Below are 24567 nucleotides of genomic sequence, written 5' to 3' on the forward strand. Positions count from 1 at the left end.
GAGCAATCCTCCCACTCGGGGGCTTAGCTGCAGTCCAGTACTCGCCTAAGTTCTCTCACTTAGAGACTTAGCTGCAGTCCGGCACTCGCCTAAGTCTGAAAAAAAATCCTACCGAGTGGAGAGCAATCCTCCCACTCGGGGGCTTAGCTGCAGTCCAGTACTCGCCTAAGTTCTCTCACTTAGAGACTTAGCTGCAGTCCGGCACTCGCCTAAGTTTGAAAAAAAATCCTACCGAGTGGAGAGCAATCCTCCCACTGGGGGGCTTAGCTGCAGTCCAGAACTCGCCTAAGTACGAAACACATCTCATTCCTCAAGGACGAGGAGGGGCAGGTCGACTGCCACCTTCTCCTGGGGAGCTTCGCCACAAATACAATGTGCGTTCCGTCCCACTCTGCAGTAACAGGGTGTGGGTCGACTGCCGCCTTCCCCTGGGGAGCTTCACCACAAATACAAGACATAGGTCGACTGCTTCCCTTTCCTTCGGAGTTGTGCTGCGAATGCAAAAGTTGTCTCGAATGAAGAATGGGTTCACTCAGCAGGAGATTCATAAAGATATTCAACGGTAAACCAAGTTCGGGTAAATTCCAAAGGTTCCAAATCACAGATCGAAGTACTCGGACATGCAGCCCGAAAAAGTTTAACGGTTACAAAAACCACTCGGCATTCCGAGGCAAATTTAAGGTGGGACATAAGAGTTTGTTCACTCCGCGGGAGGAGGGCTGGCAGGCTCGACGAACTCATCCAGGTCGACGCCGTCGGCTATCCGAGTGGCTGCAGCGATGAAAGTTTCCATAAAGGTTCGGAAGTCATGCTTCTGGGTGTTGGCGACCTTGATTGCTGCCAGTTTGTCCTGTCGCACCTCCTTGCAGTGGACACGAACCAAAGACAGAGCCACGTCAGCGCCACACCGAGTAGCAGACTTCTTCCACTCCTGCACTCGGTCGGGGATTTCATTTAGTCGAGTCATCAGGGACTCAATATCATTTTGGAGTACATCCTCTGGCCAAAGTGCCGGGTCAATCCGCGACATGGCGACCTTCAGTCGAGCCAAGTAGTCCACGGCACTGTCGATGCGAGATTCCAGACGGAGCAGATTCATGGCAGTTTCATCTTTCACGGGAGAGTTGATTGGATCCAAACCAGGCTCGATCCGCCCAGTCTCCTCTTCAAAGTTCTGGCAAAACTCTGCATTCACGATCCAAGGATAAGTCAATTTTCGTACACTGAGTCGACTCAAAAAAAAGTCAGTCGGAATAGAATGTGCACCTTCAAGCTTGATGAACAGCTTCTTGGCAAGACTTCTCAGATAACTCTCCAGATCATCCCTCCTGCGAGCAATGCCTTCCATTTTCTCACCCTGGACGAGATTCGCCTTCTTCCAGCCCGAGCACTCCTTGTTGGAGTCATTCAGAGCGGTCTTCAACCTGGTATTCTCTTCTTCCAACTGGCCGACCGAAGCCAGCTTCTGTTCGGCCAGAGCAGTCTTGTCGTCAGCCTCCTTACGAGCAACGGCCAAATCCTGATCCTTCTTTGCCAGAGCTTCTCTCAGTTTTTCTGCAAAGAAATGATGATTGATTCAGAAATAGCAGAAGGGTACCCAAGCCTAAAACTGACCAGTCGACAAACTCGTCTTACCTGCGGCGCCGTCTCTGACCTTTTGCAGCTCTGTCCTGGCCAGCTCCAAGTCAAGGTTCAGTTGAATCTGCTGCTTCTCCAAGTCAGCAAAGCGAGCTCCAAGATCACAAGATTTCTGAAATCAAAGGGGAGAAGTTATTTTTACAGCAAAAAACAACAAAGGCAATAAATACTAAGACTACGGTCGACTGCCCGCAGTCCACCATAGTCTCGGGGACTACACCCAGTGGGTGCACTTAGCGTGCCCCCACCGGTTCTGATCCCACTCGGCCGACCCGCCGAAGTCGAGTGGAAGAGACAAACTACCAGTTTGGTTTATACATTCGGCAAAATACAAAGACTACAGTCGACTGCCAGCAGTCCACCGTAGTCTCGGGGACTACACTCAGTGGGTGCACTCAGTGTGCCCCCACTAGTCCAAAAATTCAATCGGCGCACCCAGTGGGTGTACAGATGCAAAGGTTTTCAGAAAGAATCTTCAGGTAGCATATCCTAACAGAACAAGCGGCGACCAACTAACCTGAACGTTGCTCTGGAGAGCCGAGCTGGCATCATAGGCGGCTTGGCTGGCGTCCCGCACCGTCTTCATCTTCTCCATCATAATGCCCGCCTGGCGTATGGCTTCCTTAGCAGCATTCACCTCGTCCTCTGGGACATGATGGGTCGCAAAAACTGAAGGCGGGCCGACAGGGGCCTGAGCAGTCGACGAAGAAAGCAAGGCACTCGACAGCGGCTCAGCGAAGGTAACAGAACCCCGATTGACGTCGCCAGTGTCCTGAACAACTGGTTCCGCCCTCGGCGTCGTCTGTAGCGCCTCGCTTGCAGGAGCTCGCCTATTTTTCCTCGTCGAAGGCCTCTCGGGCTCTTCATCATCATCAGGGAGGTCAATAACGTTGGGAGCTATGCAAAGTTCAATCGTCAAAATCACATCACCCAATGGTATGCATTGCAGTTGAATCGACCAAAATAAAGACAGTATGGCAGGGATCATACCCGGATTAGAAGTGACCGCATCCTCCATCACCTCATCTTCGTCCCTGTAAGCTGAGGTCCCGGAGGTAGCAGCGCTGACAGTTCCAAAGTTCGTCCAATTAAAACAAGAAAAACAAACAACGCGGAGCGTCGAGTGAATGCAAAGAGAGGCACTCACGCGGAAGCGACGGGGATATCAATCTTGATTTTCGGCAACGCCTTCCGAGTCTTCGGCTCTGCAACTCTGGGGTGCTTTGGCGCCTTCTCAGTCGGGGTTGGTGAAGAGATCCGAGGGCGCTTCGAAGACTGACCAGCCGGAGCAGTTGCCTTGTCACGGGCACTCGGCCGTTCTTGGTCAAGCTTGGATCGCCTCTCCCTGCGAGGAGGCGACTCGACTTCTTCTCCATCGCTTGAGTCGTCGCTTCCTCCATCCCCTTCACCATCGGAAGTCCACTCACCACTTTCGCCGCCACTCGCCTCGCCTTCCAGAGCTTGCTCTTGCTCCCCGTTGGGCATTGAATACATTTCAATAATGGCCTGAAAGAAAGCAGGTAGATCAAAGTCAGTCGACGCAATATAGGCAGCTACGCAAGTGAATTCAGATTACAAGCAAAAACTCAAAATCAGACCTGCTCTGGTGCGTGAGACTGGTCGAATGAAGGGACTCTCCTGGCTCCCCTGGGATTGTCCTTATTCCCGGTAATGCCAGACAACCACTTCTCCAGTGTGTCGTCGTCGACCTCCTCCGGGTGGATCCGAGTGGAGTCTTCAAGACCCGAATACATCCACATCGGATGGTCTCGGGCTTGGAGAGGCTGGATGCGCCGCTGAAGGAAGACCTCCAAGAGATCCATACCAGTGACCCCGTCACGAATAAGCTGGACCACTCGGTTGACCAACACCTTCACGTGCGCCTTCTCCTCTGGGAGCACCTTCAAAGGGAAGGGTTTTTCCACTCGGTCCATGGTAAAGGGAGGGAGGCCAGTCGATTGCCCTGGCGTCGACTGGTCTTTACAGTAAAACCAGGTCGACTGCCATCCGCGAATTGAGTCGGGAAGAATCATGGCCGGAAAGGAGCTTTTTCCTCTCGTCTGGATGCCAAGACCCCCACACATCTGGATCACTTGGGTCCTCTCGTCACTCGGATTAGCCTTTTTCACTGTCTGGGAGCGACAAGTGAAAATATACTTGAAGAGACCCCAGTGAGGCCGACAACCCAGGAAGTTCTCACACAAAGAAATGAAAGCGGCGAGATAAACAATTGAGTTGGGGGTAAAATGATGGAGTTGTGCCCCAAAGAAGTTCAGAAACCCTCGGAAGAAGGGGTGAGGGGGCAAGGAAAATCCACGGTCGACGTGGGTGGCAAGAAGGACACGCTCACCCTCCCGAGGCTGCGGCTCAGATTCCTTCCCCGGAAGCCGCGCCGAGTCGTAGGGGATCAGCCCCCCTTCGGCCAAGTCGTCGAGGTCTTCTTGGAAGATCCTCGAGTGGATCCAGTCGCCCTGGATCCAGCCCCTCGGCAGGCCGGACCGCGAGGAAGATCCGCCCCGGCTGGTCGCCTTCCCCTTCGACCTCGCTGTCGCTTTCTTTGCCCGCTCCAGAGCCGCTGTCTTCTCCTTCCCCATTGTCGCCGGTGAGACGCGTACGGTGCGGTGGCGCTGGGGCGAGAGCGAGCGCAGCGGAGGGGCGTGAGGAAGAGAAGAGGTAATGAGATGCACTGTTCGGGAGACTCCGGTCCGGCGCTTTATATCAGGCCGCTTCCGAGTGGCTGACGGGTAGGCCCAGGTGGCTCTGTCAAATCCCGTAACGACCGCGCGCGCGATACGTGGCGAAAAAGGTGGCGCGGGGATCGAGGCGGCTCCGCTCTATCCCATTCGATTATTGCGGCCTCCCCCGTCTCGCGCGCTTCCCAAAATTCGGATCCCACGAAATCTGCGCGCAGCAAACAACTTGTCAGACCAAAGATCTCCTCTGCACCATCACTCGGAGCCTTACAAGTAAAGAAACCCACTCGACGAAGAATTAAGAATGGATCAAGGCGACTGAAAAGGAAGTTGCTGTCATCACTCAGGTCCGTTGATCTGAAACAGGATATTCTCACGGCATGAAAAACGAGTCAGAGAAGTTCTCAACTCCTTCCCCAGTCAAACCTCGATCCATTCGGGGGCTAATGATGAAGCTATGTACCTAGGGTAGGATCATGGACCTGTCCTAACTGCCCTACCCAAGGACATCTCTAGAAGAAACCACCTTTCAATCGACTTGGAGGTGTTCCACTCGACAGACTCGAAGACGCTCGACCAAGAAGCAATCACTCGACCAAGATCCAACCACTCGACGGCCAGGAGACCTGAAGTCACTCCGCACGCTAACGGTCGGTCATTAAGTAGCTTTTATGATCATCATAGCACTTTATTACTAGCGTTACCAGTAACACCCTGCCTTAATGTACATTGAACCCTTTGTAACGTGGGCTGCCCGGGGTCCTGGCGCACTCTATATAAGCCACCCCCTCCTCCGAGACAAGGGTTCGCACCTCTGTAACTCATATTCACATAATCCAGTCGACCGCCTCCGGGCTCCGAGACGTAGGGCTATTTACTTCCTCCGAGAAGGGCCTGAACTCGTAAAGCTTGCGTGCTTACAACTTCTCCATAGCTAAGATCTTGCCTCTCCATATTTACCCCCCTACACTACTGTCAGACTTAGAACCACGACAGGCTCTCCTTCGGGTGGGCGCTGAGAAATATACGCCTAAATCACAGGAACGGAGGGGGTACTTTATAAAAATCTGAGTCCAGTTTCCATAATTTTTAGTATCATTCATTCCCCTCAAATAGATAAAACAAATCATCGTTCCTGCATTATTGATGCTCTGAAATTGGTTGAAACTGAGATGCATCCTCAAAAATGACTAAACTAAGTCTGTGAACTGGTGTGTATTCTGCATGTGATACACACTGCGCATTGTCCATTATATGAAATTATCAACACTAACATTGTGAACTACACATTTTCTAGTACTTCATTATTTGCATCAATATTCAATAAATCCCTGGTCCATTTCTGGAGAAATATAATTGACTGGTATTTTATTTTACAATGATGGTGAACAAGAAAAGCCTCGTACCTTCATCCAATGCCATTTAGAAGAGATCATTTTGCATGCCATTTAGAAGAGATCATTTTGCCTATCTAAACATGAAATACAGTTCCCAAAAAAGCTTAAAATACATGTCATCTGAATTGATCCTTCAATCTGTGATGATGGATTGATGGCAAACTGAATCTGTAATTAATATTTGAAATTCTGAAACATCGGACATAATTCACTAGACACATGTGATGTCAGTACACTTCTTGTTTATGACTAGACGTTAGGAAGAGTGCTTCTTGAAGTAGTTAATTTATTTGGATATCCATGTCAACAAATAGTTCCCTGATCTTTTGACATATTTTTTCTCTATTGCTGCAGTCAATGGAAACCAGACCCACAATTCCTGATCGAAAACTTCTGGCCAGACTAGTTATAGTAAGAGAGGAAGCTCGAAATATGATGGGAGGTGGCCTTTTAGATGAAAGAAATGATCGTGGTCTCAATACCCTTCCTCAAGCAGAGGTGTGTTTTAGATATGTTGGACTCCTAAAATAACGTAGTTGCAATCTTCAATACCATGTGTAGTGGTAGACTTGGAATATCCTTAATTACTTTGGTCTGGTGTAAGAGGTGCTCTGTTTGGTTTGTAATCCTCATGAACAGGTGAACTTCTTGAGCAAACTGGTCGCTCTCAAGCCAGGGAAAGCAGTGGAGAAGATGATCAGTGATGTTATGCATGGCAAAGAGGAAGGTGCTGATAACACTGAAAGCACAAATGCCGGACCAAATTCTGACCTGGAACCTTCAACTGGGACATCTGGAAGGGTAAGGCTTGGATACAAGTTGGATAGTGTCTATCATCACCAAGTTCACATATAATGTACATGAGCCGGACTGTTGTTGACTCCACATGTTTACGTGAACATTAGGAAAATGCAACAGGCCGCAAGCCACAGCCTGTCCGGCCTGGAATGTTCCTCGAGACAGTTTCTAAGGTATCATGCTAATTTAAACATATATTTTCTTTGAAATGAGCGCATTAGTTTCCGTTAAGTATTTATGAGTTTACATTGTGGTAATTCAACTTCTTCAACTTGTGGTAAGGTCTTAGGCGGCATATATGCAAAGAACACATCTGGTATTACAGCACAACATCTAGAATGGGTGAGCCACCTTCATTCCATTGAACTATAAGTTGCCCTGAATGCCACCCTTGTCTGGAAAAATAATTCCCTTTTCCATATCTGACTGTTATAGGTACATCAAACAACACTGAAAGTTCTTCAGGAAATGGCCTTCTAGTGTTACATGTGATCAGTCATATATGCAATACAAAAATGAAACATTTTGCACAAAAGAACAGTGTTATAGTACAAGCTATCGGGATATTTTCTCCATAGGTGGCTGTGAGTTACTTGGCTACAAAATGGAGGGGAAGAAACGGTGACAGGAGCACCTGAAGGCCAACAATTACTTCCAGTCTTCTGGGAAGGGTGCTATTGTATCATCACGTGCAGACGAGCGCAGTCCAGAAGTAAGTTGGAAGCTTGGGAGGAGCACAATCGAACGGCTAGATTGATGATAGTTATAGCTTTCTCCGAGTAGTGGGTGCTCTTTGAAGACATTACCACTATTACCAGAAATGGTTTTGGAAGCTAGTAGGATTTTGGAAGGTTCTTAGATAGTTTAGTTTCATCGTGTTCCTTTGTATAGCCTGTGTAACTTTGATTTGCATAGATGTTTTCATGTACTATGTTGTTAGAACTTAGAATGAATGTTTAGGTGACTTCGGTGCCCAGACACTTTCTGAGTGTCCTCTTTTATAGAAAGACGGTACTTATATTCGAGTGAAGACATCATATGTTGCGCCCTAGGTCCGACTTAGGGTTGTTTCTTTGATTTGACAATCAGTCTTCACCGTTTTCTTCTAAATTTGGCAAGGCCATCCCCTCGTGGCACGGAGAACCATCCATGCCTGCAGCTGAAGGCGACCTTGGCAACCTGCACAGCCCAGACGCAGAGAGACACCAAACCGAGCCAGAAATGTTAGAGAAAAGAAGCACCCAACGCCCCAGCCATGCAGCGCGAGCCCGCGATTGGCTAGTGCCCCGCGGCCGGGCTCTTCTCTCCGGCCGCGGTTCCTCCCCGCAATCCGTCTCCCCCTTCCTGATCCGACGAGGTTATCACGGCGGAGTTCTGAACAAGCCAAGGGGATTCGATCGTCTCATACGAATTCAGAGACGCTCGTTTTGGACAACGGTGCAATAGAGCGGAGTGGTCCAGCTACAATTCGGCGTGCATTGACTTGGGATTGATCCGTGTGGGGGGCGACCGATGGCGTCGTCCTCCTCCTCTCTGTCGTCGGCGCTGAGCTCGATGGAGCTGATGCTGGACGCGCTCAGGCAGAGAGGGATAGGCAAGCTCGAAGACAAGCCCAAGGAGGAGGAGCCGCCGGCGCTGCCCACGCGCCCCACCGTCAGGGGCCGGCCTCCTTCCATCCACAGGCCCGCCTCCGACGCGCCGTGGAGTCAGCGCCCACCGCTCGCCCCGCTCCCCCCACCGCCGGTACGTACGTGATGTGCTCTATTTTACGTAGCATTGTGCCGCGCGATGCCATGCATGCATGCATGCCATTGACTAATTACTAATGGTTTGGCCGCCTGTGGACGTACGCCAGGAGGAAGAAGAAGCGAGGGAGGCGGAGAGGCGTGCGGTGGAGCTGGAGCTGGAGAGAAGGGCTGTGCGGGCGGAGGAGGAGGCCAAGCAGAAGGACGACGACGTGAGGCTCAAGGAGGAGGAGATCGCCGGGCTGAGGCAGCAGGTGGAGCTCTACGAGGCCCGGCTCGCCGAGTGGGAGGCCAAGATGAAGGCCGTGGAGGAGGAGCTGCAGAGGCAGACCGCCGCGCTGCAGATGTCTCAGGCTGCTGCCGCTGCTGCGGCGGCCAGAGCAGAAATCGGTTCCACGAGCCACCGCCGGGAGCCAACCTTATCCGACGGCGTTGCGCAGGCCGAGCGAGCTCCGGCGCCCACGAGGGCGGAGGAAGCGGCCGTGAAGCGGGGCGAGAGCCTGTTTCGAGGAGCGTCCGTGAAGCCCCAGCAGCAGCAGCCCGCCGTCGCCACCGTCCTTAGCTCGAAGCCGAGCCACGCGGGCGTGCCCGCCGTCGCCGCCGTCCTTAGCTCGAAGCCGAGCCACGCGGGCGAGCTCGCCGTCGCCGCCGTCCTTAGCTCGAAGCCGAGCCACGCGGAGCACCACCTCGCGACCGAGTACGCGCGGGAGACCCAGGCGTTCGAGCACGCCGCGAGGGCGGTGGCCGAGGTGAAGCCGGGCACCATGTCCGTCGACGAGCTCAAGATGCTGAGGCGGCAGTTCGCCGCCTGGAAGAAGGAGTACGAGGCGCGGCTGCGCAAGACAAACGCGGAGCTCAAGAAGCGCGTCCACTCGGAGAAGAGCCACGACCAGCAGCCTGCCCACGGCGGCCGGCGCCGGTGGTGCGGCTGGTGGAGGACGATCAAGGCGCCGAAGTTCAGGGCCCCCAAGAGGTGCTGCACTTGCGCCTGCGCCATGAAGTTGCCTAGCTTTCCCTCGTGCAAGTTCCCTAGCCTCCCCTCGTGCAAGTTCCCTAGCCTTCCCTCGTGTTCCTTCTCTTGCTGCTGCTTTCGCCGCCGCCGATAGTCACGCAGATGCTGCTGGACCGCCGCTCGTGTTGTACATGAATGAAAGCAAAATTGCAGTGACCAACGTACATGGCAAGATGAAGATGAAACGGAAGAGTTTTCCTGACTTAATGTGTGGTGTATGTTGTTGGTGTGAAGTGCTGACCTAGATGACCTGCTGCGAAATTTCTGAATCTCTGATGTCCAAGGATCATTTGGAAAAGGGAAATGCAAACGTTAGATTTTTAAGCATGGTAAAGCGAACGTTTTTATGAAATTTATGTTATCACGAGGATGCCAATATTTTTAATAGGCACAGCAGATCCTGGCAAAGAAATAGAACATGACAGATTTGCCATTGCTTGCTAAAGGTTAAAGTCTTTCTTCTCTCGGTCTCCGCCGGCGAGCCTATGCTTCTACCTGTTGCTCCGGCAGCCGGTGACGAGGAGGAGAATCATGGTGCCTCAGCTCTTGTTAGTAGGTAGGTTACAAGTTTAGCCCTCGCAAGGGCGATGTTCAAATGGATGGTGACACCTTTTCTTTTAGTCAGTCTTTCAGGCCCTGATTCTCCTCAAGTTCGTTCATCGAGAGGGACTAGATTAAGATCTTACTTAAAGTCCTCAGCTTCTCGGGGGCGGTGAGATTAGTTTTTCTGATCGATTCGAAGGTTCTACGACGCCGATTGCGGCTTCGAGGCGTTGGTTCTTAGGGATACATGCATGAAGTCTTCTTAAGTGTCATTGACAAGGTCAGGCTAGCTCCAATATGTTGGGTAACGTAGCAATAATTAAAAATTTTCCTACGTGTCACCAAGATCAATCTAGGAGATACTAGCAACGAGAGAGAGGGAGTGCATTTTCATATCCTTGAAGATCGCTAAGCGGAAGCGTACAAGAGAACGGGGTTGATGGAGTCGTACTCGTCGTGATCCAAATCACCGATGATCCTAGCGCCGAACGGACGACACCTCCGCGTTCAACACACGTACGGAACATAGACGTCTCCCGCGCCTTGATCCAGCAAGGAGGAGGGAGAGGTTGAGGAAGAGAGTCCAACAGCAGCACGACGACGTGGTGGTGATGGAGTGGCAGTTCTCCGGCATGGCTTCGCCAAGCTCATGCGGAGGAGGAGAGGTATTGGAGGGGAGGGGCTGCACCAGGTGCAAGGGTATGGCCGCCCTCCCACCCCTCCACTATTTATAGGTGGGCAGAGAGGGGGCCGACCCCCCTAGATCCCATCTAGGGTTGGGGGCGGCGGCCAAGGGGGGGAGGAGTGCCTCCCAAGTCAAGTGGAGGCCCTCCCCCTTAGGGTTTCCCCTCTCCCATGCGCATGGGCCTTGGGGGGGCTGGTGCCCCCTGGCCCATTAAGGCTAGGGAGCCTCCCTACAGCCCATGCTACTGTATTGGACGTGGTGGAACATTTTCCGGACCTTCAGACTGTTGGAAATATGCCCTAGAGGCAATAATAAATTAGTTATTATTATTATATTTCATTGTTCATGATAATCGTTTATTATCCATGCTAGAATTGTATTGATAGGAAACTCAGATACATGTGTGGATAAATAGACAACACCATGTCCCTAGTAAGCCTCTAGTTAACTAGCTCGTTGATCAATATATGGTTACGGTTTCCTGACCATGGACATTGGATGTCGTCGATAACGGGATTACATCATTAGGAGAATGATGTGATGGACAAGACCCAATCCTAAGCCTAGCACAAGATCGTGTAGTTCGTTTGCTAAAGCTTTTCTAATGTCAAGTATCATTTCCTTAGACCATGAGATTGTGCAACTCCTGGATACCGTAGGAGTGCTTTGGGTGTACCAAACGTCACAACGTAACTGGGTGGCTATAAAGGTACACTACAGGTATCTCCGAAAGTGTCTGTTGGGTTGGCACGAATCGAGACTGGGATTTGTCACTCCGTGTAAACGGAGAGGTATCTCTGGGCCCACTCGGCAGGACATCATCATAATATGCACAATGTGACCAAGGAGTTGATCACGGGATGATGTGTTACGGAACGAGTAAAGAGACTTGCCCGTAACGAGATTGAACAAGGTATCGGGATACCGACGATCGAATCTCGGGCAAGTATCGTACCGATAGACAAAGGGAATTGTATACGGGATTGATTGAATCCTTGACATCGTGGTTCATCCGATGAGATCATCGTGGAGCATGTGGGAGCCAACATGGGTATCCAGATCCCGCTGTTGGTTATTGACCGGAGAGTTGTCTCGGTCATGTCTGCATGACCCCCGAGCCCGTAGGGTCTACACGCTTAAGGTTCGTTGACGCTAGGGTTATAGGGAATAGGTATACGTGGTTACCAAATGTTGTTCAGAGTCCCGGATGAGATCCTGGACATCACGAGGAGTTCCGGAATGGTCCGGAGGTAAAGATTTATATATGGGAAGTCATCATACGGTCACCGGAATAATTCGGGGGTTACCGGTATTGTACCGGGACCACCGAAGGGGTTCCGGGGGTCCACCGGGAGGGTCCACCTGCCCCGGAGGGCCCTATGGGCTGTGTGTGGAGAGGGACCAGCCCCTTAGTGGGCTGGGCGCCTCCCCCCTAGGGCCCATGCGCCTAGGGTTTGGGGGAACCCTAATGGGGGGGCGCCCCCCTTGCCTTGGGGGCAAGGCAACCCCCCTTGGCCGCCGCCCCCTCCTCAGATTGGATCTGAGGGGGGCGGCCCTCCTCTCCCTTGCCCATATATATATGTGGGGGGTGGGAGGGCAGCCGCACCCAAGTTCTGGCGCATCCCTCCCCCTCTCCCAAGTCCTCCTCATCTCCCGCGGTGCTTGGCGAAGCCCTGCAGGATTCCCACGCTCCTCGTTCACCACCACGCCGTCGTGCTGCTGCTGGATGGAGTCTTCCCCAACCTCTCCTTCTCCCCTTGCTGGATCAAGGCGTAGGAGACGTCACCGGGCTGCACGTGTGTTGAACGCGGAGGCGCCGTGGTTCGGCGCTTAGATCGGAATCAACCGCGATCTGAATCGCTACGAGTACGACTCCTTCATCCGCGTTCTTGCAATGCTTCCGCTTAGCGATCTACAAGGGTATGTAGATGCACTCTCCTTCCCCTCGTTGCTAGATTACTCCATAGATTGATCTTGGTGATGCGTAGAAAATTTTAAATTTCTCCTACGATCCCCAGCAGTGGCATCATGAGCTAGGTCTATGCGTAGTTTCTATGCACGAGTAGAACACAAAGCAGTTATGAGCATGGATATTGTCAATTTGCTTGCCGTTACTAGTCTTATCTTGATTCGGCGGCATCGTGGGATGAAGCGGCCCAGACCGACCTTACACGTATGCTTACATGAGACTGGTTCCACCGATTGACATGCACTAGTTGCATAAGGTGGCTAGCGGGTGTCTATCTCTCCCACTTTAGTCGGATCGGATTCGATGAAAAGGGTCCTTATTAAGGGTAAATATAAATTGGCATATCACATTGTGGTTTTCGCGTAGGTAAGAAACATTCTTGCTAGAAACCTATAGCAGCCACGTAAAAACTTGCAACAACAATTAGAGGACGTCTAACTTGTTTTTGCAGCATATGCCTTGTGATGTGATATGGACAAAAGGATGTGATGAATGATATATGTGATGTATGAGATTGATCATGTTCTTGTAATAGGAATCACGACTTGCATGTCGATGAGTATGACAACCGGCAGGAGCCATAGGAGTTGTCTTAATTTATTTATGACCTGCGTGTCAACATAAACGTCATGTAATTACTTTACTTTATTGCTAAAGCGTTAGCCATAGTAGTAGAAGTAATAGATGACGAGACAACTTCAAGAAGACACAATGATGGAGATCATGATGATGGAGATCATGGTGTCATGCCGGTGACAACGATGATCATGGAGCCCCGAAGATGGAGATCAAAAGGAGCAAAATGATATTGGCCATATCATGTCACTATTTGATTGCATGTGATGTTTATCATGTTTTACATCTTATTTGCTTAGTACGACGGTAGCTTAAATAAGATGATCCCTCGCAATAATTTCAAGAAAGTGTTCCCCCTAACTGTGCACCGTTGCGAAGGTTCGTCGTTTCGAAGCACCATGTGATGATCGGGTGTGATAGATTCTAACATTCAAATACAACGGGTGTAAGCCAGATTTACACACGCAATACACTTAGGTTGACTTGACGAGCCTAGCATGTACAGACATGGCCTCGGAACACGGAAGACCGAAAGGTCGAACATGAGTCGTATAGAAGATACGATCAATATGAGATGTTCACCGTTGATGACTAGTCCGTCTCACGTGATGATCGGACACGGCCTAGTCGATTCGGATCATGTTTCACTTAGATGACTAGAGGGATGTCTATCTGAGTGGGAGTTCATTAAATAATTTGATTAGATGAACCCAATTATCATGAACATAGTCCAAATTCTCTTTGCAAATATGTTGTAGATAAATAGCTCACGTTGTAGCTCCCTGTTTCAATACGTTCCTAGAGAAAGATTAAGTTGAAAGATATTGTAAGCAATGATGCGGACTAGGTCCGTAGTCCGAGGAGTGTCCTCACTGCTACACAGAAGGCTTACGTCTTTGATGCACCGCTCGATGTGCAAACCCCTACAACATCGTCTGTGGATGTTGTGAACACCTGATAGACACATCCTGATGACTACTTGATAGTTTAGTGCACCATACTTTACGGCTTAGAATCGGGATTCCAGTGACGTTTTGAACGCCATAGAACATATGAGATGTTCCAAGAGCTGAAATTGGGATTTCAGGGTCATGCCCGTGTTGAGAGGCGTGAGACCTCTGACAAGTTCCTTTGCCAACAAGATGGAGGAGAATATCTCAGCTAGTGAGCATGTGCTCAGAATGTCTGGGTGCTACAATCACTTAAATCAAGTGGGAGTTAAACTTCTGGATAAGATAGTGATTGATAGAGTTCTCTAGCCACTATCACTAAGCTACTAGATCTTCGTGATGAACTATGCCATGCAAGGGATGGAGTTGATCCCGGAGCTGTTCGCGGTGCTTAAGACCGCAAAAGGTAGAAATCAAGAAGGAGCATCAAGTGTTGATGGTTTAACAAGACCACTGGTTTCAAGAAGGGCAAGGGCTAGAAGGGAAACTTCATGGATGGCAAACCAGTTGCCGCTCCAGTGAAGGAACCCAAGGTTGAACCCAAACCCGAGACTAAGTGCTTCTATTGTAAGGGGAACGGTCACTGGTAGCGGAATTACCCCAAATGCATGGTACATAAGAAGGCTGGCAACTTCAACAAACTATATACGTGTTATTAATGTGTACCTCACTAGTACTCCTGGTAGCACCTGGGTATTGGATACCGGTTCAGTTGCTATTATTGGTGACTTGAAGCAAAAGCTATGGACTAAACGGAGACTGGCTAAGGGCGAGGTGACAATGTGTGTTGGAAGTGTTTCCAAAGTTGATGAGATCACCATCGCACGCTCCATCTGCCTTCGGGATTAGTATTGAACCTAGATAAATGTTATCAGGTGTCTACATTGACCATGAATATGATTAGATCATGTTCATTGCAATATGGTTACTCATTTAAATTAGAGAATAATGGTTATTCTGTTTACATGAATAATACCTTTCATGGTCATGCACCCTATGTGAATGGTTCATTGAATCTCGGCCGTGGTAATACCCATGTTCATGCCAAAAGATGTAGAGTTAATAATGATAGTACCACTTTCTTGTGGCACTGCCGCTTAGGTCATATTGGCGTAAGATGCATGAAGAAACTCCATGTCGATGGATGTTTGGAGTCACTTGATTTTGAATCGCTTGACACATGCGAGCCATGCCTCATGGGCAGGATGACTAAGACCCTGTTTTCAGGTACAATGAAACGGGCAAGTGACTTGTTGGAAATCATACATGCTGATGCGTGTGATCCAATGAGAATTGAAGTGTGCGGTGGATATCGCTATTTTCTCATCTTCACTGATGATTTGAGTAGATATAGGTATATTTACTTAATGAAGCACAAGTCTGAAACGTTTGAAAAGTTCAAGCGATTTCAAAGTGAAGTTAAGAATCATCATAACAAGAAGATCAAATTCCTACGATCTGATCAATGAGAATTTCTGAGTTATGAGTTTGGCAAACACTTAAGACATTGTGGAATTGTTTCACAGTTGAAGCCACCTGGAACACCACAGGGTAATGGTGTGTCCGGACGTCGTAATCGAACCTTATGAAATATGGTGCGATCTATGATGTCTCTTACCGATCTACCGCTATTATTTCGAGGTTATGTATTAGAGACAGCTGCATTCACTTTAGATAGGACACCATATAAGTCTGTTGAGACGATGTCGTATGAACATTGGTTTGGCAAGAAACCAAAGTTGTCGTTTCTTAATGTTTGGGGCTGCGATGCTTAAGGCTTCAGCCGGAGAAGCTCGAACCCAAAGCGAACAAACACATCTTCATAGGATACCCAAAGGTGACAGTTGGGTATACCTTCTATCTCAGATCCGAGGGCAAATTGTTTATCGCTAAGAACGGGTCCTTTCTCGAGAATGAGTTTCTCTCGAAAGAATTGAGTGGGAGGAAGATAGAACTTGATGAGGTTGTCAAACCTTTACTTCAACCAGAGAGTGATGCAACACAGAAAGATGTTTTCTGTGGCGCCGATGTCTGTTGAATAGGAAGTTAATGATAGTGATCATGAAGCTTTGGATCAAGTTGCTATCGAACCTCGTAGGTCGACAAGGATATGTACTACTCCTAAGTGGTACGGTAATCCTGTCTTAGATATCATGTTGTTAGACAACAATGAACCAACGAGCTATGGAGAAGCGATGGTGGGCCCGTATTCCGACAAATGGTTAGAAGCCATGAAATCCGAGATAGGATCCATATATCAGAACAAAATATGGACTTTGGTGGACTTGCCCGATGATCGGCAAGCCATTGAGATAAATGGATCTTTAAGAAGAAGACGAACGTGGACGGTAATGTTACCGTCTATGAAGCTCGACTTGTGGGAAAGAGTCTTTTCACAAGTTCAAGGAGTTGACTACGATGAGAATTTCTGACCCGTAGCGATGCTTAAGTCCGTCGGAATCATGTTAGCATTAGCTGTATTTATATGAAATCTGACAGATGGATGTCAAAACGAGTTTTCTTACCAGTTTTCGTAAGAAAGAGTTATATGTGATACAATCAAACTTTTGTCGATCCTAAGGATGCTAAAAGGTATGCTGGCTCCAACGATCCTTCTATGGACTAGAGCAAGCATCTCGGAGTCAGAATATATGCTTTGATGGAGTGATCAAAGCTTTCAGGTTTATACAATGTTTGCTAGAAACTTGTATTTACAAGAAAGTGAGTGGGAGCACTACAACATTTCTGATAAGTATATGTGGATGACATATTGTTGATCCAAAATAATGTAGAATTTCTGGAAAGCATAAATGGTTGTTTGAAGAATGTTTTTCAAAGGAAGACCTGGATAAAGCTGCTTACATATTGGGCATCAAGATCTATAGAGATAGATCAAAACGCCTGATGATACTTTCAAAGAACGCACACCTTGACATGTTTTTGAAAGATTTCAAAATAGATCAGTCAAAGAAGGGGTTCTTACCTGAGTTGTAAGGTGTGAAGTTGAGTAAGACTCAAAGATTGACCACGGCAGAAGAAAGAGGAAGGACGAAGGTCGTCCCCTATGCTTTTGTCATAGGCTCTATACGGTATGCCATGTTGAGTACCACACCTGATGTGTGCCTTGCCACATGTCTGGCAAGAGGGTACAAAGGTGATCTAGGAGTAGATCACCAGATAGCGGTCAAAATTATCCTTAGAGGAATAAGGAAATGTTTCTCGGTTATGGAGGTGATAAAGAGTTCGACGTAAAAAGTTACGTCGATGCAAGATTAACACCTATCCGGATAGCTCTGAGTAGAGATACCGGATACGTATAATGGAGCAATAATTTGGAATAGCTCCAAGTGGAACGTGGTAGCAGCATCTACGATATGACATAAAGATTTGCGAAATACATAGGGATCTGAATATGGCAAGACCCGTTGACTACAACCTCTCTCACAAGCATAACATGATCAAACCCAGAACTCATTGAGTGTTAATCACATAGTGATGTGAACTAGATTATTGAGTCTAGTAAACTCTTTGGATGTTGGTCACATGGCGATGTGACCTGTGAGTGTTAATCACATGGCGATGTGAACTAGATTATTGACTCTAGTGCAAGTGGGAGACTGTTGGAAATATGCCCTAGAGGCAATAATAAATTAGTTATTATTATTATATTTCATTGTTCATGATAATCGTTTATTATCCATGCTAGAATTGTATTGATAGGAAACTCAGATACATGTGTGGATAAATAGACAACACCATGTCCCTAGTAAGCCTCTAGTTGACTAGCTCGTTGATCAATAGATGGTTACGGTTTCCTGACCATGGACATTGGATGTCGTTGATAACGGCATCACATCATTAGGAGAATGATGTGATGGACAAGACCCAATCCTAAGCCTAGCACAAGATCGTGTAGTTCGTTTGCTAAAGCTTTTCTAATGTCAAGTATCATTTCCTTAGACCATGAGATTGTGCAACTCCCGGATACCGTAGGAGTGCTTTGGGTGTACCAAACGTCACAACGTAACTGGGTGGCTATAAAGGTACACTACAGGTATCTCCGAAAGTGTCTGTTGGGTTGGCATGAATCGAGACTGGGATTTGTCACTCCGTGTAAACGGAGAGGTATCTCTGGGCCCACTCGGTAGGACATCATCATAATGTGCACAATGTGACCAAGGAGTTGATCACGGGATGATGTGTTACGAAATGAGTAAAGAGACTTGCCGATAAGGAGATTGAACAAGGTATCGGGATACCGACGATCGAATCTCGGGCAACTATCGTACCGATAGACAAAGGGAATTGTATACGGGATTGGTTGAATCCTTGACATCGTGGTTCATCCGATGAGATCATCGTGGAGCATGTGGGAGCCAACATGGGTATCCAGATCCCGCTATTGGTTATTGACCGGAGAGTTGTCTCGGTCATGTCTGCATGACTCTCGAGCGCGTAGGGTCTACACACTTAATGTTCGATGATGCTAGGGTTATAGGGAATAGGTATACGTGGTTACCGAATATTGTTCGGAGTCCCGGATGAGATCCCGGACGTCATGAGGAGTTCCGAAATGGTCCGGAGGTAAAGATTTATATATGGCAAGTCATCATACGGTCACCGGAATAATTTAGGGGTTACCGGTATTGTGCCGGGACCACCGGAGGGGTTCCGGGGGTCCACCGGGAGGGTCCACCTGCCCCGGAGGGCCCTATGGGTTGTGTGTGGAGAGGGACCAGCCCCTTAGTGGTCTGGGTGCCTCCCCCCTAGGGCCCATGCGCCTAGGGTTTGGGGGAACCCTAAAGGGGGGGCGCCCCCCTTGCCTTGGGGGCAAGGCAACCCCCCTTGGCCGCTGCCCCCTCCTCAGATTGGATCTGAGGGGGCCGTCCCTCCTCTCCCTTGCCCCTATATATATGTGGGGGGTGGGAGGGCAGCCGCACCCAAGTTCTGGCACAACCCTCCCCCTCTCCCAAGTCCTCCTCATCTCCCGCGGTGCTTGGCGAAGCCCTGCAGGATTGCCACGCTCCTCTTTCACCACCACGCCGTCGTGCTGCTGCTGGATGGAGTCTTCCCCAACCTATCCTTCTCCCCTTGCTGGATCAAGGCGTAGGAGACGTCACCGGGCTGCACGTGTGTTGAATGCGGAGGCACTATGGTTCGGCGCTTAGATCGGAATCAACCGCGATCTGAATCGCTACGAGTACGACTCCTTCATCCGCGTTCTTGCAACGCTTCCGCTTAGCGATCTACAAGGGTATGTAGATGCACTCTCCTTCCCCTCGTTGCTATATTACTCCCTATATTGATCTTGGTGATGCGTAGAAAATTTTAAATTTCTCCTACGATCCCCAACACGGACCCCTCCGGAATCCTCCGGAACCTTCCGGAAGCTTCCCGGTACAATACCGAAAAAACCGAACTTTTCCTGGAACCGGAAGAACAACTTTCCATATATAAATCTTTACCTCCGGACCATTTCGGAACTCGTCGTGACGTCCGGGATCTCATCCGGGACTCCGAACAACATTCGGTAATCACATACACATCTTCCTAATAACCCTAGCGTCATCGAACCTTAAGTGTGTAGACCCTATGGGTTCGGGAACCATGCTGACATGACCGAGACAACTCTCCGGCCAATAACCAACAGCGGGATCTGGATACCCATGTTGGATCCCACATCTTCCACGATGATCTCATCGGATGAACCACGATGTCAAGGATTCAATCGATCCCGTATACGATTCCCTTTGTCTATCGGTACGATACTTGCCCGAGATTCGATCGTCGGTATCCCGATACCTCGTTCAATCTCGTTACCGTCAAGTCTCTTTACTCGTTCCATAACACATCATCCCGTGATGAACTCCTTAATCACATTGTGCACATTATGATGATGTTCTACCGAGTGGGCCCAGAGATACCTCTCCGTCACACGGAGTGACAAATCCCATTCTCGATTCGTGCCAACCCAACAGACACTTTCGGAGATACCCGTAGTGCACCTTTATAGCCACCCAATTACGTTGTGACGTTTGGTACACCCAAAGCATTTCTATGGTATCCGGGAGTTGCACAATCTCATGGTCTAAGGAAATGATACTTGACATTAGAAAAGCTTTAGCAGACAAATTATACGATCTTGTGCTAGGCTTAGGATTGGGTCTTGTCCATCACATCATTCTCCTAATGATGTGATCCCGTTATCAACGACATCCAATGTCCATGGTCAGGAAATCGTAACCATCTATTGATCAACGAGCTAGTCAACTAGAGGCTTACTAGGGACATGGTGTTGTCTATGTATCCACACATGTATTATGGTTTGCGGTTAATACAATTATAGCATGAACAATAGACAATTATCATGAACAAGGAAATACAATAATAACCATTTTATTATTGCCTCTAGGGCATATTTCCAATAGTCTCCCACTTGCACTAGAGTCAATAATCTAGTTCACATCACTATGTGATTGTAATGAATCTAACATCCATGGGGTATGTTCATATCTTGCTTGTGAGAGAGGTTTATCAGTCAATGGGTCTGAACCTTTCAGATCCATGTGTGCTTTACAAATCTCTATGTCATCTTGTAGATGCAGCTACCATGCGCTACTTGGAGCTATTCCAAATAACTACTCTACTATACGAATCCGGTTTACTCCTCAGAGTCATCCGTATTAGTGTCAAAGTTTGCATCGACGTAACCCTTTACAACGAACTCTTTTACCCCCTCCATAAACGAGAAAATTCCTTAGTCCACTAGTTACTAAGGATAAGTTCGACCGCCGTCATGTGATCCATTCCTGGATCACTCTTGTACCCCTTGACTGACTCATGGCAAGGCACACTTCAGGTGCGGTACACAACATAGCATACTATAGAGCCTACGTCTAAAACATAGGGGACGACCTTCGTCCTTTCTCTCTCTTCTGTCGTGGTCAAGTCTTGAGTCTTACTCAATACTCACACCTTGTGACACAGCCAAGAACTCCTTTGCTGATCTATTTTGAACTCCTTCAAAATCTTGTCACGGTATGTATTCATTTGAAAGTACTATTAAGCGTTTTTGATCTATCCTTATAGATCTTGATGCTCAATGTTCAAGTAGCTTAATCCAGGTTTTCCATCGAAAAACACTTTTCAAATAACCCTGCATGCTTTCCAGAAATTCTACATCATTTTTGATCAACAATATGTTAACAACATATACTCATCAAAAATTCTATAGTGCTCCCACTCACTTCTTTGGAAATACAAGTTTCTCATAAACTTTGTATAAACCCAAAATCTTTGATCATCTCATCAAAGCGTACATTCCAATTCCGAGATGCTTACTCCAGTCCTTAGAAGGATTGCTGGAGCTTTGCATACTTGTTAGAATCTTTCAGGATTGACAAAACCTTCTAGTTGTATCACATACAACCTTTCCTCAAGAAAAGCGTTGAGGAAACAATGTTTTGACATCCTATCTGCAAGATTTCATAAATAATGCAGTGACTGCTAACATAATTCCAACAGACTCTTAGCATCGCTACGAGTGAGAAAGTCTCATCGTAGTCAACTCCTTGAACTTGTCGGGAAACATCTTAACGACAAGTCGAGCTTTCTTAATGGTGACACTTACCATCATTGTCTGTCTTCCTTTTAAAACCCATCTGCACCCAACAGCCTTACGACCATCAAGTAGTTCTTTCAAAGTCTATACTTTGTTTTATACATGGATCCTCTCTCGGATTTTATGGCCTCAAGCCATTCGTCGGAATCCGGGCCCACCATCGCTTCTCCATAGCTCGTAGGTTCATTGTTGTCTAGCAACATGACTTCCAAGACATGATTACGTACCACTCTGAAGTAGTACACATCCTTGTCGACCTATGAGGTTTGGTAGTGACTTGATCCGAAGTTTCATGATCACTATCATATGCTTCCACTTCAATTGGTGTAGGTGCCACAGGAACAACTTCCTCTGCCCTGCTACACACTAGTTGAAGTGATGGTTCAATAACCTCATCAAGTCTCCACCATCCTCCCACTCAATTCTTTCGAGAGAAACTTTTCCTCGAGAAAGGACCCGTTTCTAGAAACAATCACTTTTGCTTCCGGATCTGAAATAGGAGGTACACCCAACTATTTTTGGGTATTCTATGAAGATGCATTTGTCCGCTTTGGGTTCGAGCTTATCATCCTAAAACTTTTTCACATAAGCGTCACAGACCCAAACTTTTAAGAAACAACAGCTTAGGTTTTTCTAAACCATAGTTCATACTGTGTCGTCTCAACGGAATTATGTGGTGCCCTATTTAAAGTGAATGTGGTTGTCTCTAATACTTAACCCATAAACGATAGTGGTAATTTGATAAGAGACATCATGGTATGCACCATATCCAATAGGGTGCAGTTACGATGTTCGGACACACCATCACACTATGGTGTTCTAGGCGGTATTAGTTGTGAAACAATTTCCACAATGTCTTAATTATGTGCCAAACTCGTAACTCAGATATTCATCTCTATGATCATATCATAGACATTTCATCATCCTGTCACGACGATCTTCAATTTCACTCTGAAATTACTTGAACCTTTCAATAATTCAGACTTGTGTTTCATCAAGTAAATATACTTAGCATCTACTCAAATCATCTGTGAAGTAAGAACATAACGATATCCACTGCGTGCCTCAGCACTCATTGGACTGCACACATCAAAAATGTATTACTTCCAACAAGTTGCTTTCTTGTTCCATCTTACTGAAAACGAGGCCTTTCAGTCATCTTGCCCATGTGGTATGATTTGCATGTCTCAAGTGATTCAAAATCAAATGAGTCCAAACGATCCATCTGCATGGAGTTTCTTCATGCATATCTAGCAATAGACATGGTTCACATGTCTCAATATTTTCAAAAACGAGTGAGTCCAAAGATCCATCGACATGGAGCTTCTTCATGCGTTTTATACCAACATGACTCAAATGGCAGTGCCACAAGTACGTGGTACTATCATTACTATCTTATATCTTTTGGCATGAACATGTGTATCACTACGATCAAGATTCAATGAACCATTCATTTTAGGTGCAAGACCATTGAAGGTATTATTCAAATAAACAGAGTAACCATTATTCTCCTTAAATGAATAACCGTATTGCGATAAACATAATCCAATCATGTCTATGCTCAACGCAAAAACCAAATAACAATTATTTAGGTTTAACACCAATCTCGATGGTAGAGGGAGCATGCGATGCTTGATCACATCAACCTTGGAAACACTTCCAACACATATCGTCATCTCACCTTCAGCCAGTCTCCGTTTATTCTGTAGCCTTTTATTTCGAGTTACTAACACTTAGCAAATGAACCGGTATTTTAATACCCTGGTGCTACTAGGAGTACTAGTAAAGTACACATTAATATAACGTATATTCAAAATACTTCTGTCGACCTTGCCAGCCTTCTCATCTACCAAGTATCTAGGATAGTTCTGCTTCAGTGACCGTTCCCCTCATTACAGAAGCACTTAGTCTCGGGTTTGGTTCAACCTTGGGTTTCTTCACTAGAGCAGCAACTGATTTGCCGTCTCATGAAGTATCCCTTCTTTCCCTTTCCCTTCTTGAAACTAGTGGTTTAACCATCAACAATTGATGCTCCTACTTGATTTCTACTTTCGCGGTGTCAAACATCGCGAGTTGCTCAAGGACCATCATGTCTATCCCTGATATATTATAGTTCATCACGAAGCTCCAATAGCTTGGTGGCAGTGACTATGGAGAACCATCACTATCTCATTTGGAAGATTAACTCCCACTCAATTCAAGCGATTGTAGTACTCAGACAATCTGAGCACATGCTCAACGATTGAGCTTTTCTCCCTTAGTTTGCTGGCTTAAGAAACTTGTCAGAGGTCTCATACCTCTTGACGTGGGCACTAGTATGAAATCCCAATTTCAGTCTTTGGAACATCTCATATGTTCTGCGACGTTTCAAAAACGTCTTTGGTGCCACAATTCTAAACCGTACGCACTGAACTATCACGTAGTCATCAAAACGTGTATGTCAGATGTTTCCCAACATCTACAGACGACGCTCGAGGTTCAACGCACTGAGCGGTGCATTAAGGACATAGCCCTTGTGTGCAGCAATGAGGACAATCCTCAGTTCACGGACCCAGTACGCATAATTGCTACTGTCAACTCTCAACTAAATTTTCTCTAGGAACATATCTAAAACAGTAGAACCAAAGCGTGAGCTACGACATAATTTGCAAAGACCTTTTGACTATGTTCATGATAATTAAGTTCATCTAATCAAATTATTCGATGAACTCCCACTTAGATAGACATCCCTCTAGTCATCTAAGTGATACATGATCCGAGTCAACTAAGCCGTGTCCGATCATCACGTGAGACGGACTAGTCATCATCGGTGAACATCTTCATGTTGATCGTATCCACTATACGACTCATGTTCGACCTTTCGGTCTTCCATGTTCCGAGGCCATGTCTGTACATGCTAGGCTCGTCAAGTTAACCTAAGTGTATTGCGTGTGTAAATCT

General features: G+C 47.5%; 2 protein-coding genes across 2 annotated transcripts in view; both read left to right on the forward strand.

Moving 5' to 3' along the window:
* Positions 1 to 7563, forward strand: part of LOC119299386 (protein PEP-RELATED DEVELOPMENT ARRESTED 1 homolog, chloroplastic-like) — a 19035-nt gene extending 11472 nt beyond the window's left edge. The window contains exons 5-9 of the mRNA XM_037576617.1: positions 6083 to 6226; positions 6368 to 6529; positions 6634 to 6699; positions 6809 to 6868; positions 6962 to 7563. Of these exons, the coding sequence (XP_037432514.1) occupies positions 6083 to 6226; positions 6368 to 6529; positions 6634 to 6699; positions 6809 to 6868; positions 6962 to 7006 (477 nt within the window). The 3' untranslated portion in view covers positions 7007 to 7563. The remainder of the gene's footprint in view (positions 1 to 6082; positions 6227 to 6367; positions 6530 to 6633; positions 6700 to 6808; positions 6869 to 6961) is intronic.
* Positions 7564 to 7800: 237 nt separating this feature from the next.
* On the forward strand, positions 7801 to 9561 carry LOC119297012 (myosin-2-like). The gene is made up of 3 exons (XM_037574980.1): positions 7801 to 8269; positions 8382 to 8839; positions 8930 to 9561. The coding sequence occupies exons 1-3, from the start codon at positions 8039 to 8041 to the stop codon at positions 9375 to 9377; spliced, it is 1137 nt and encodes a 378-aa protein (XP_037430877.1). The 5' UTR covers positions 7801 to 8038; the 3' UTR covers positions 9378 to 9561.
* Positions 9562 to 24567: the final 15006 nt, after the last annotated feature.

This window comes from Triticum dicoccoides, chromosome 5A (assembly GCF_002162155.2).
Source record: "Triticum dicoccoides isolate Atlit2015 ecotype Zavitan chromosome 5A, WEW_v2.0, whole genome shotgun sequence".
Taxonomy (NCBI): domain Eukaryota; kingdom Viridiplantae; phylum Streptophyta; class Magnoliopsida; order Poales; family Poaceae; genus Triticum; species Triticum dicoccoides.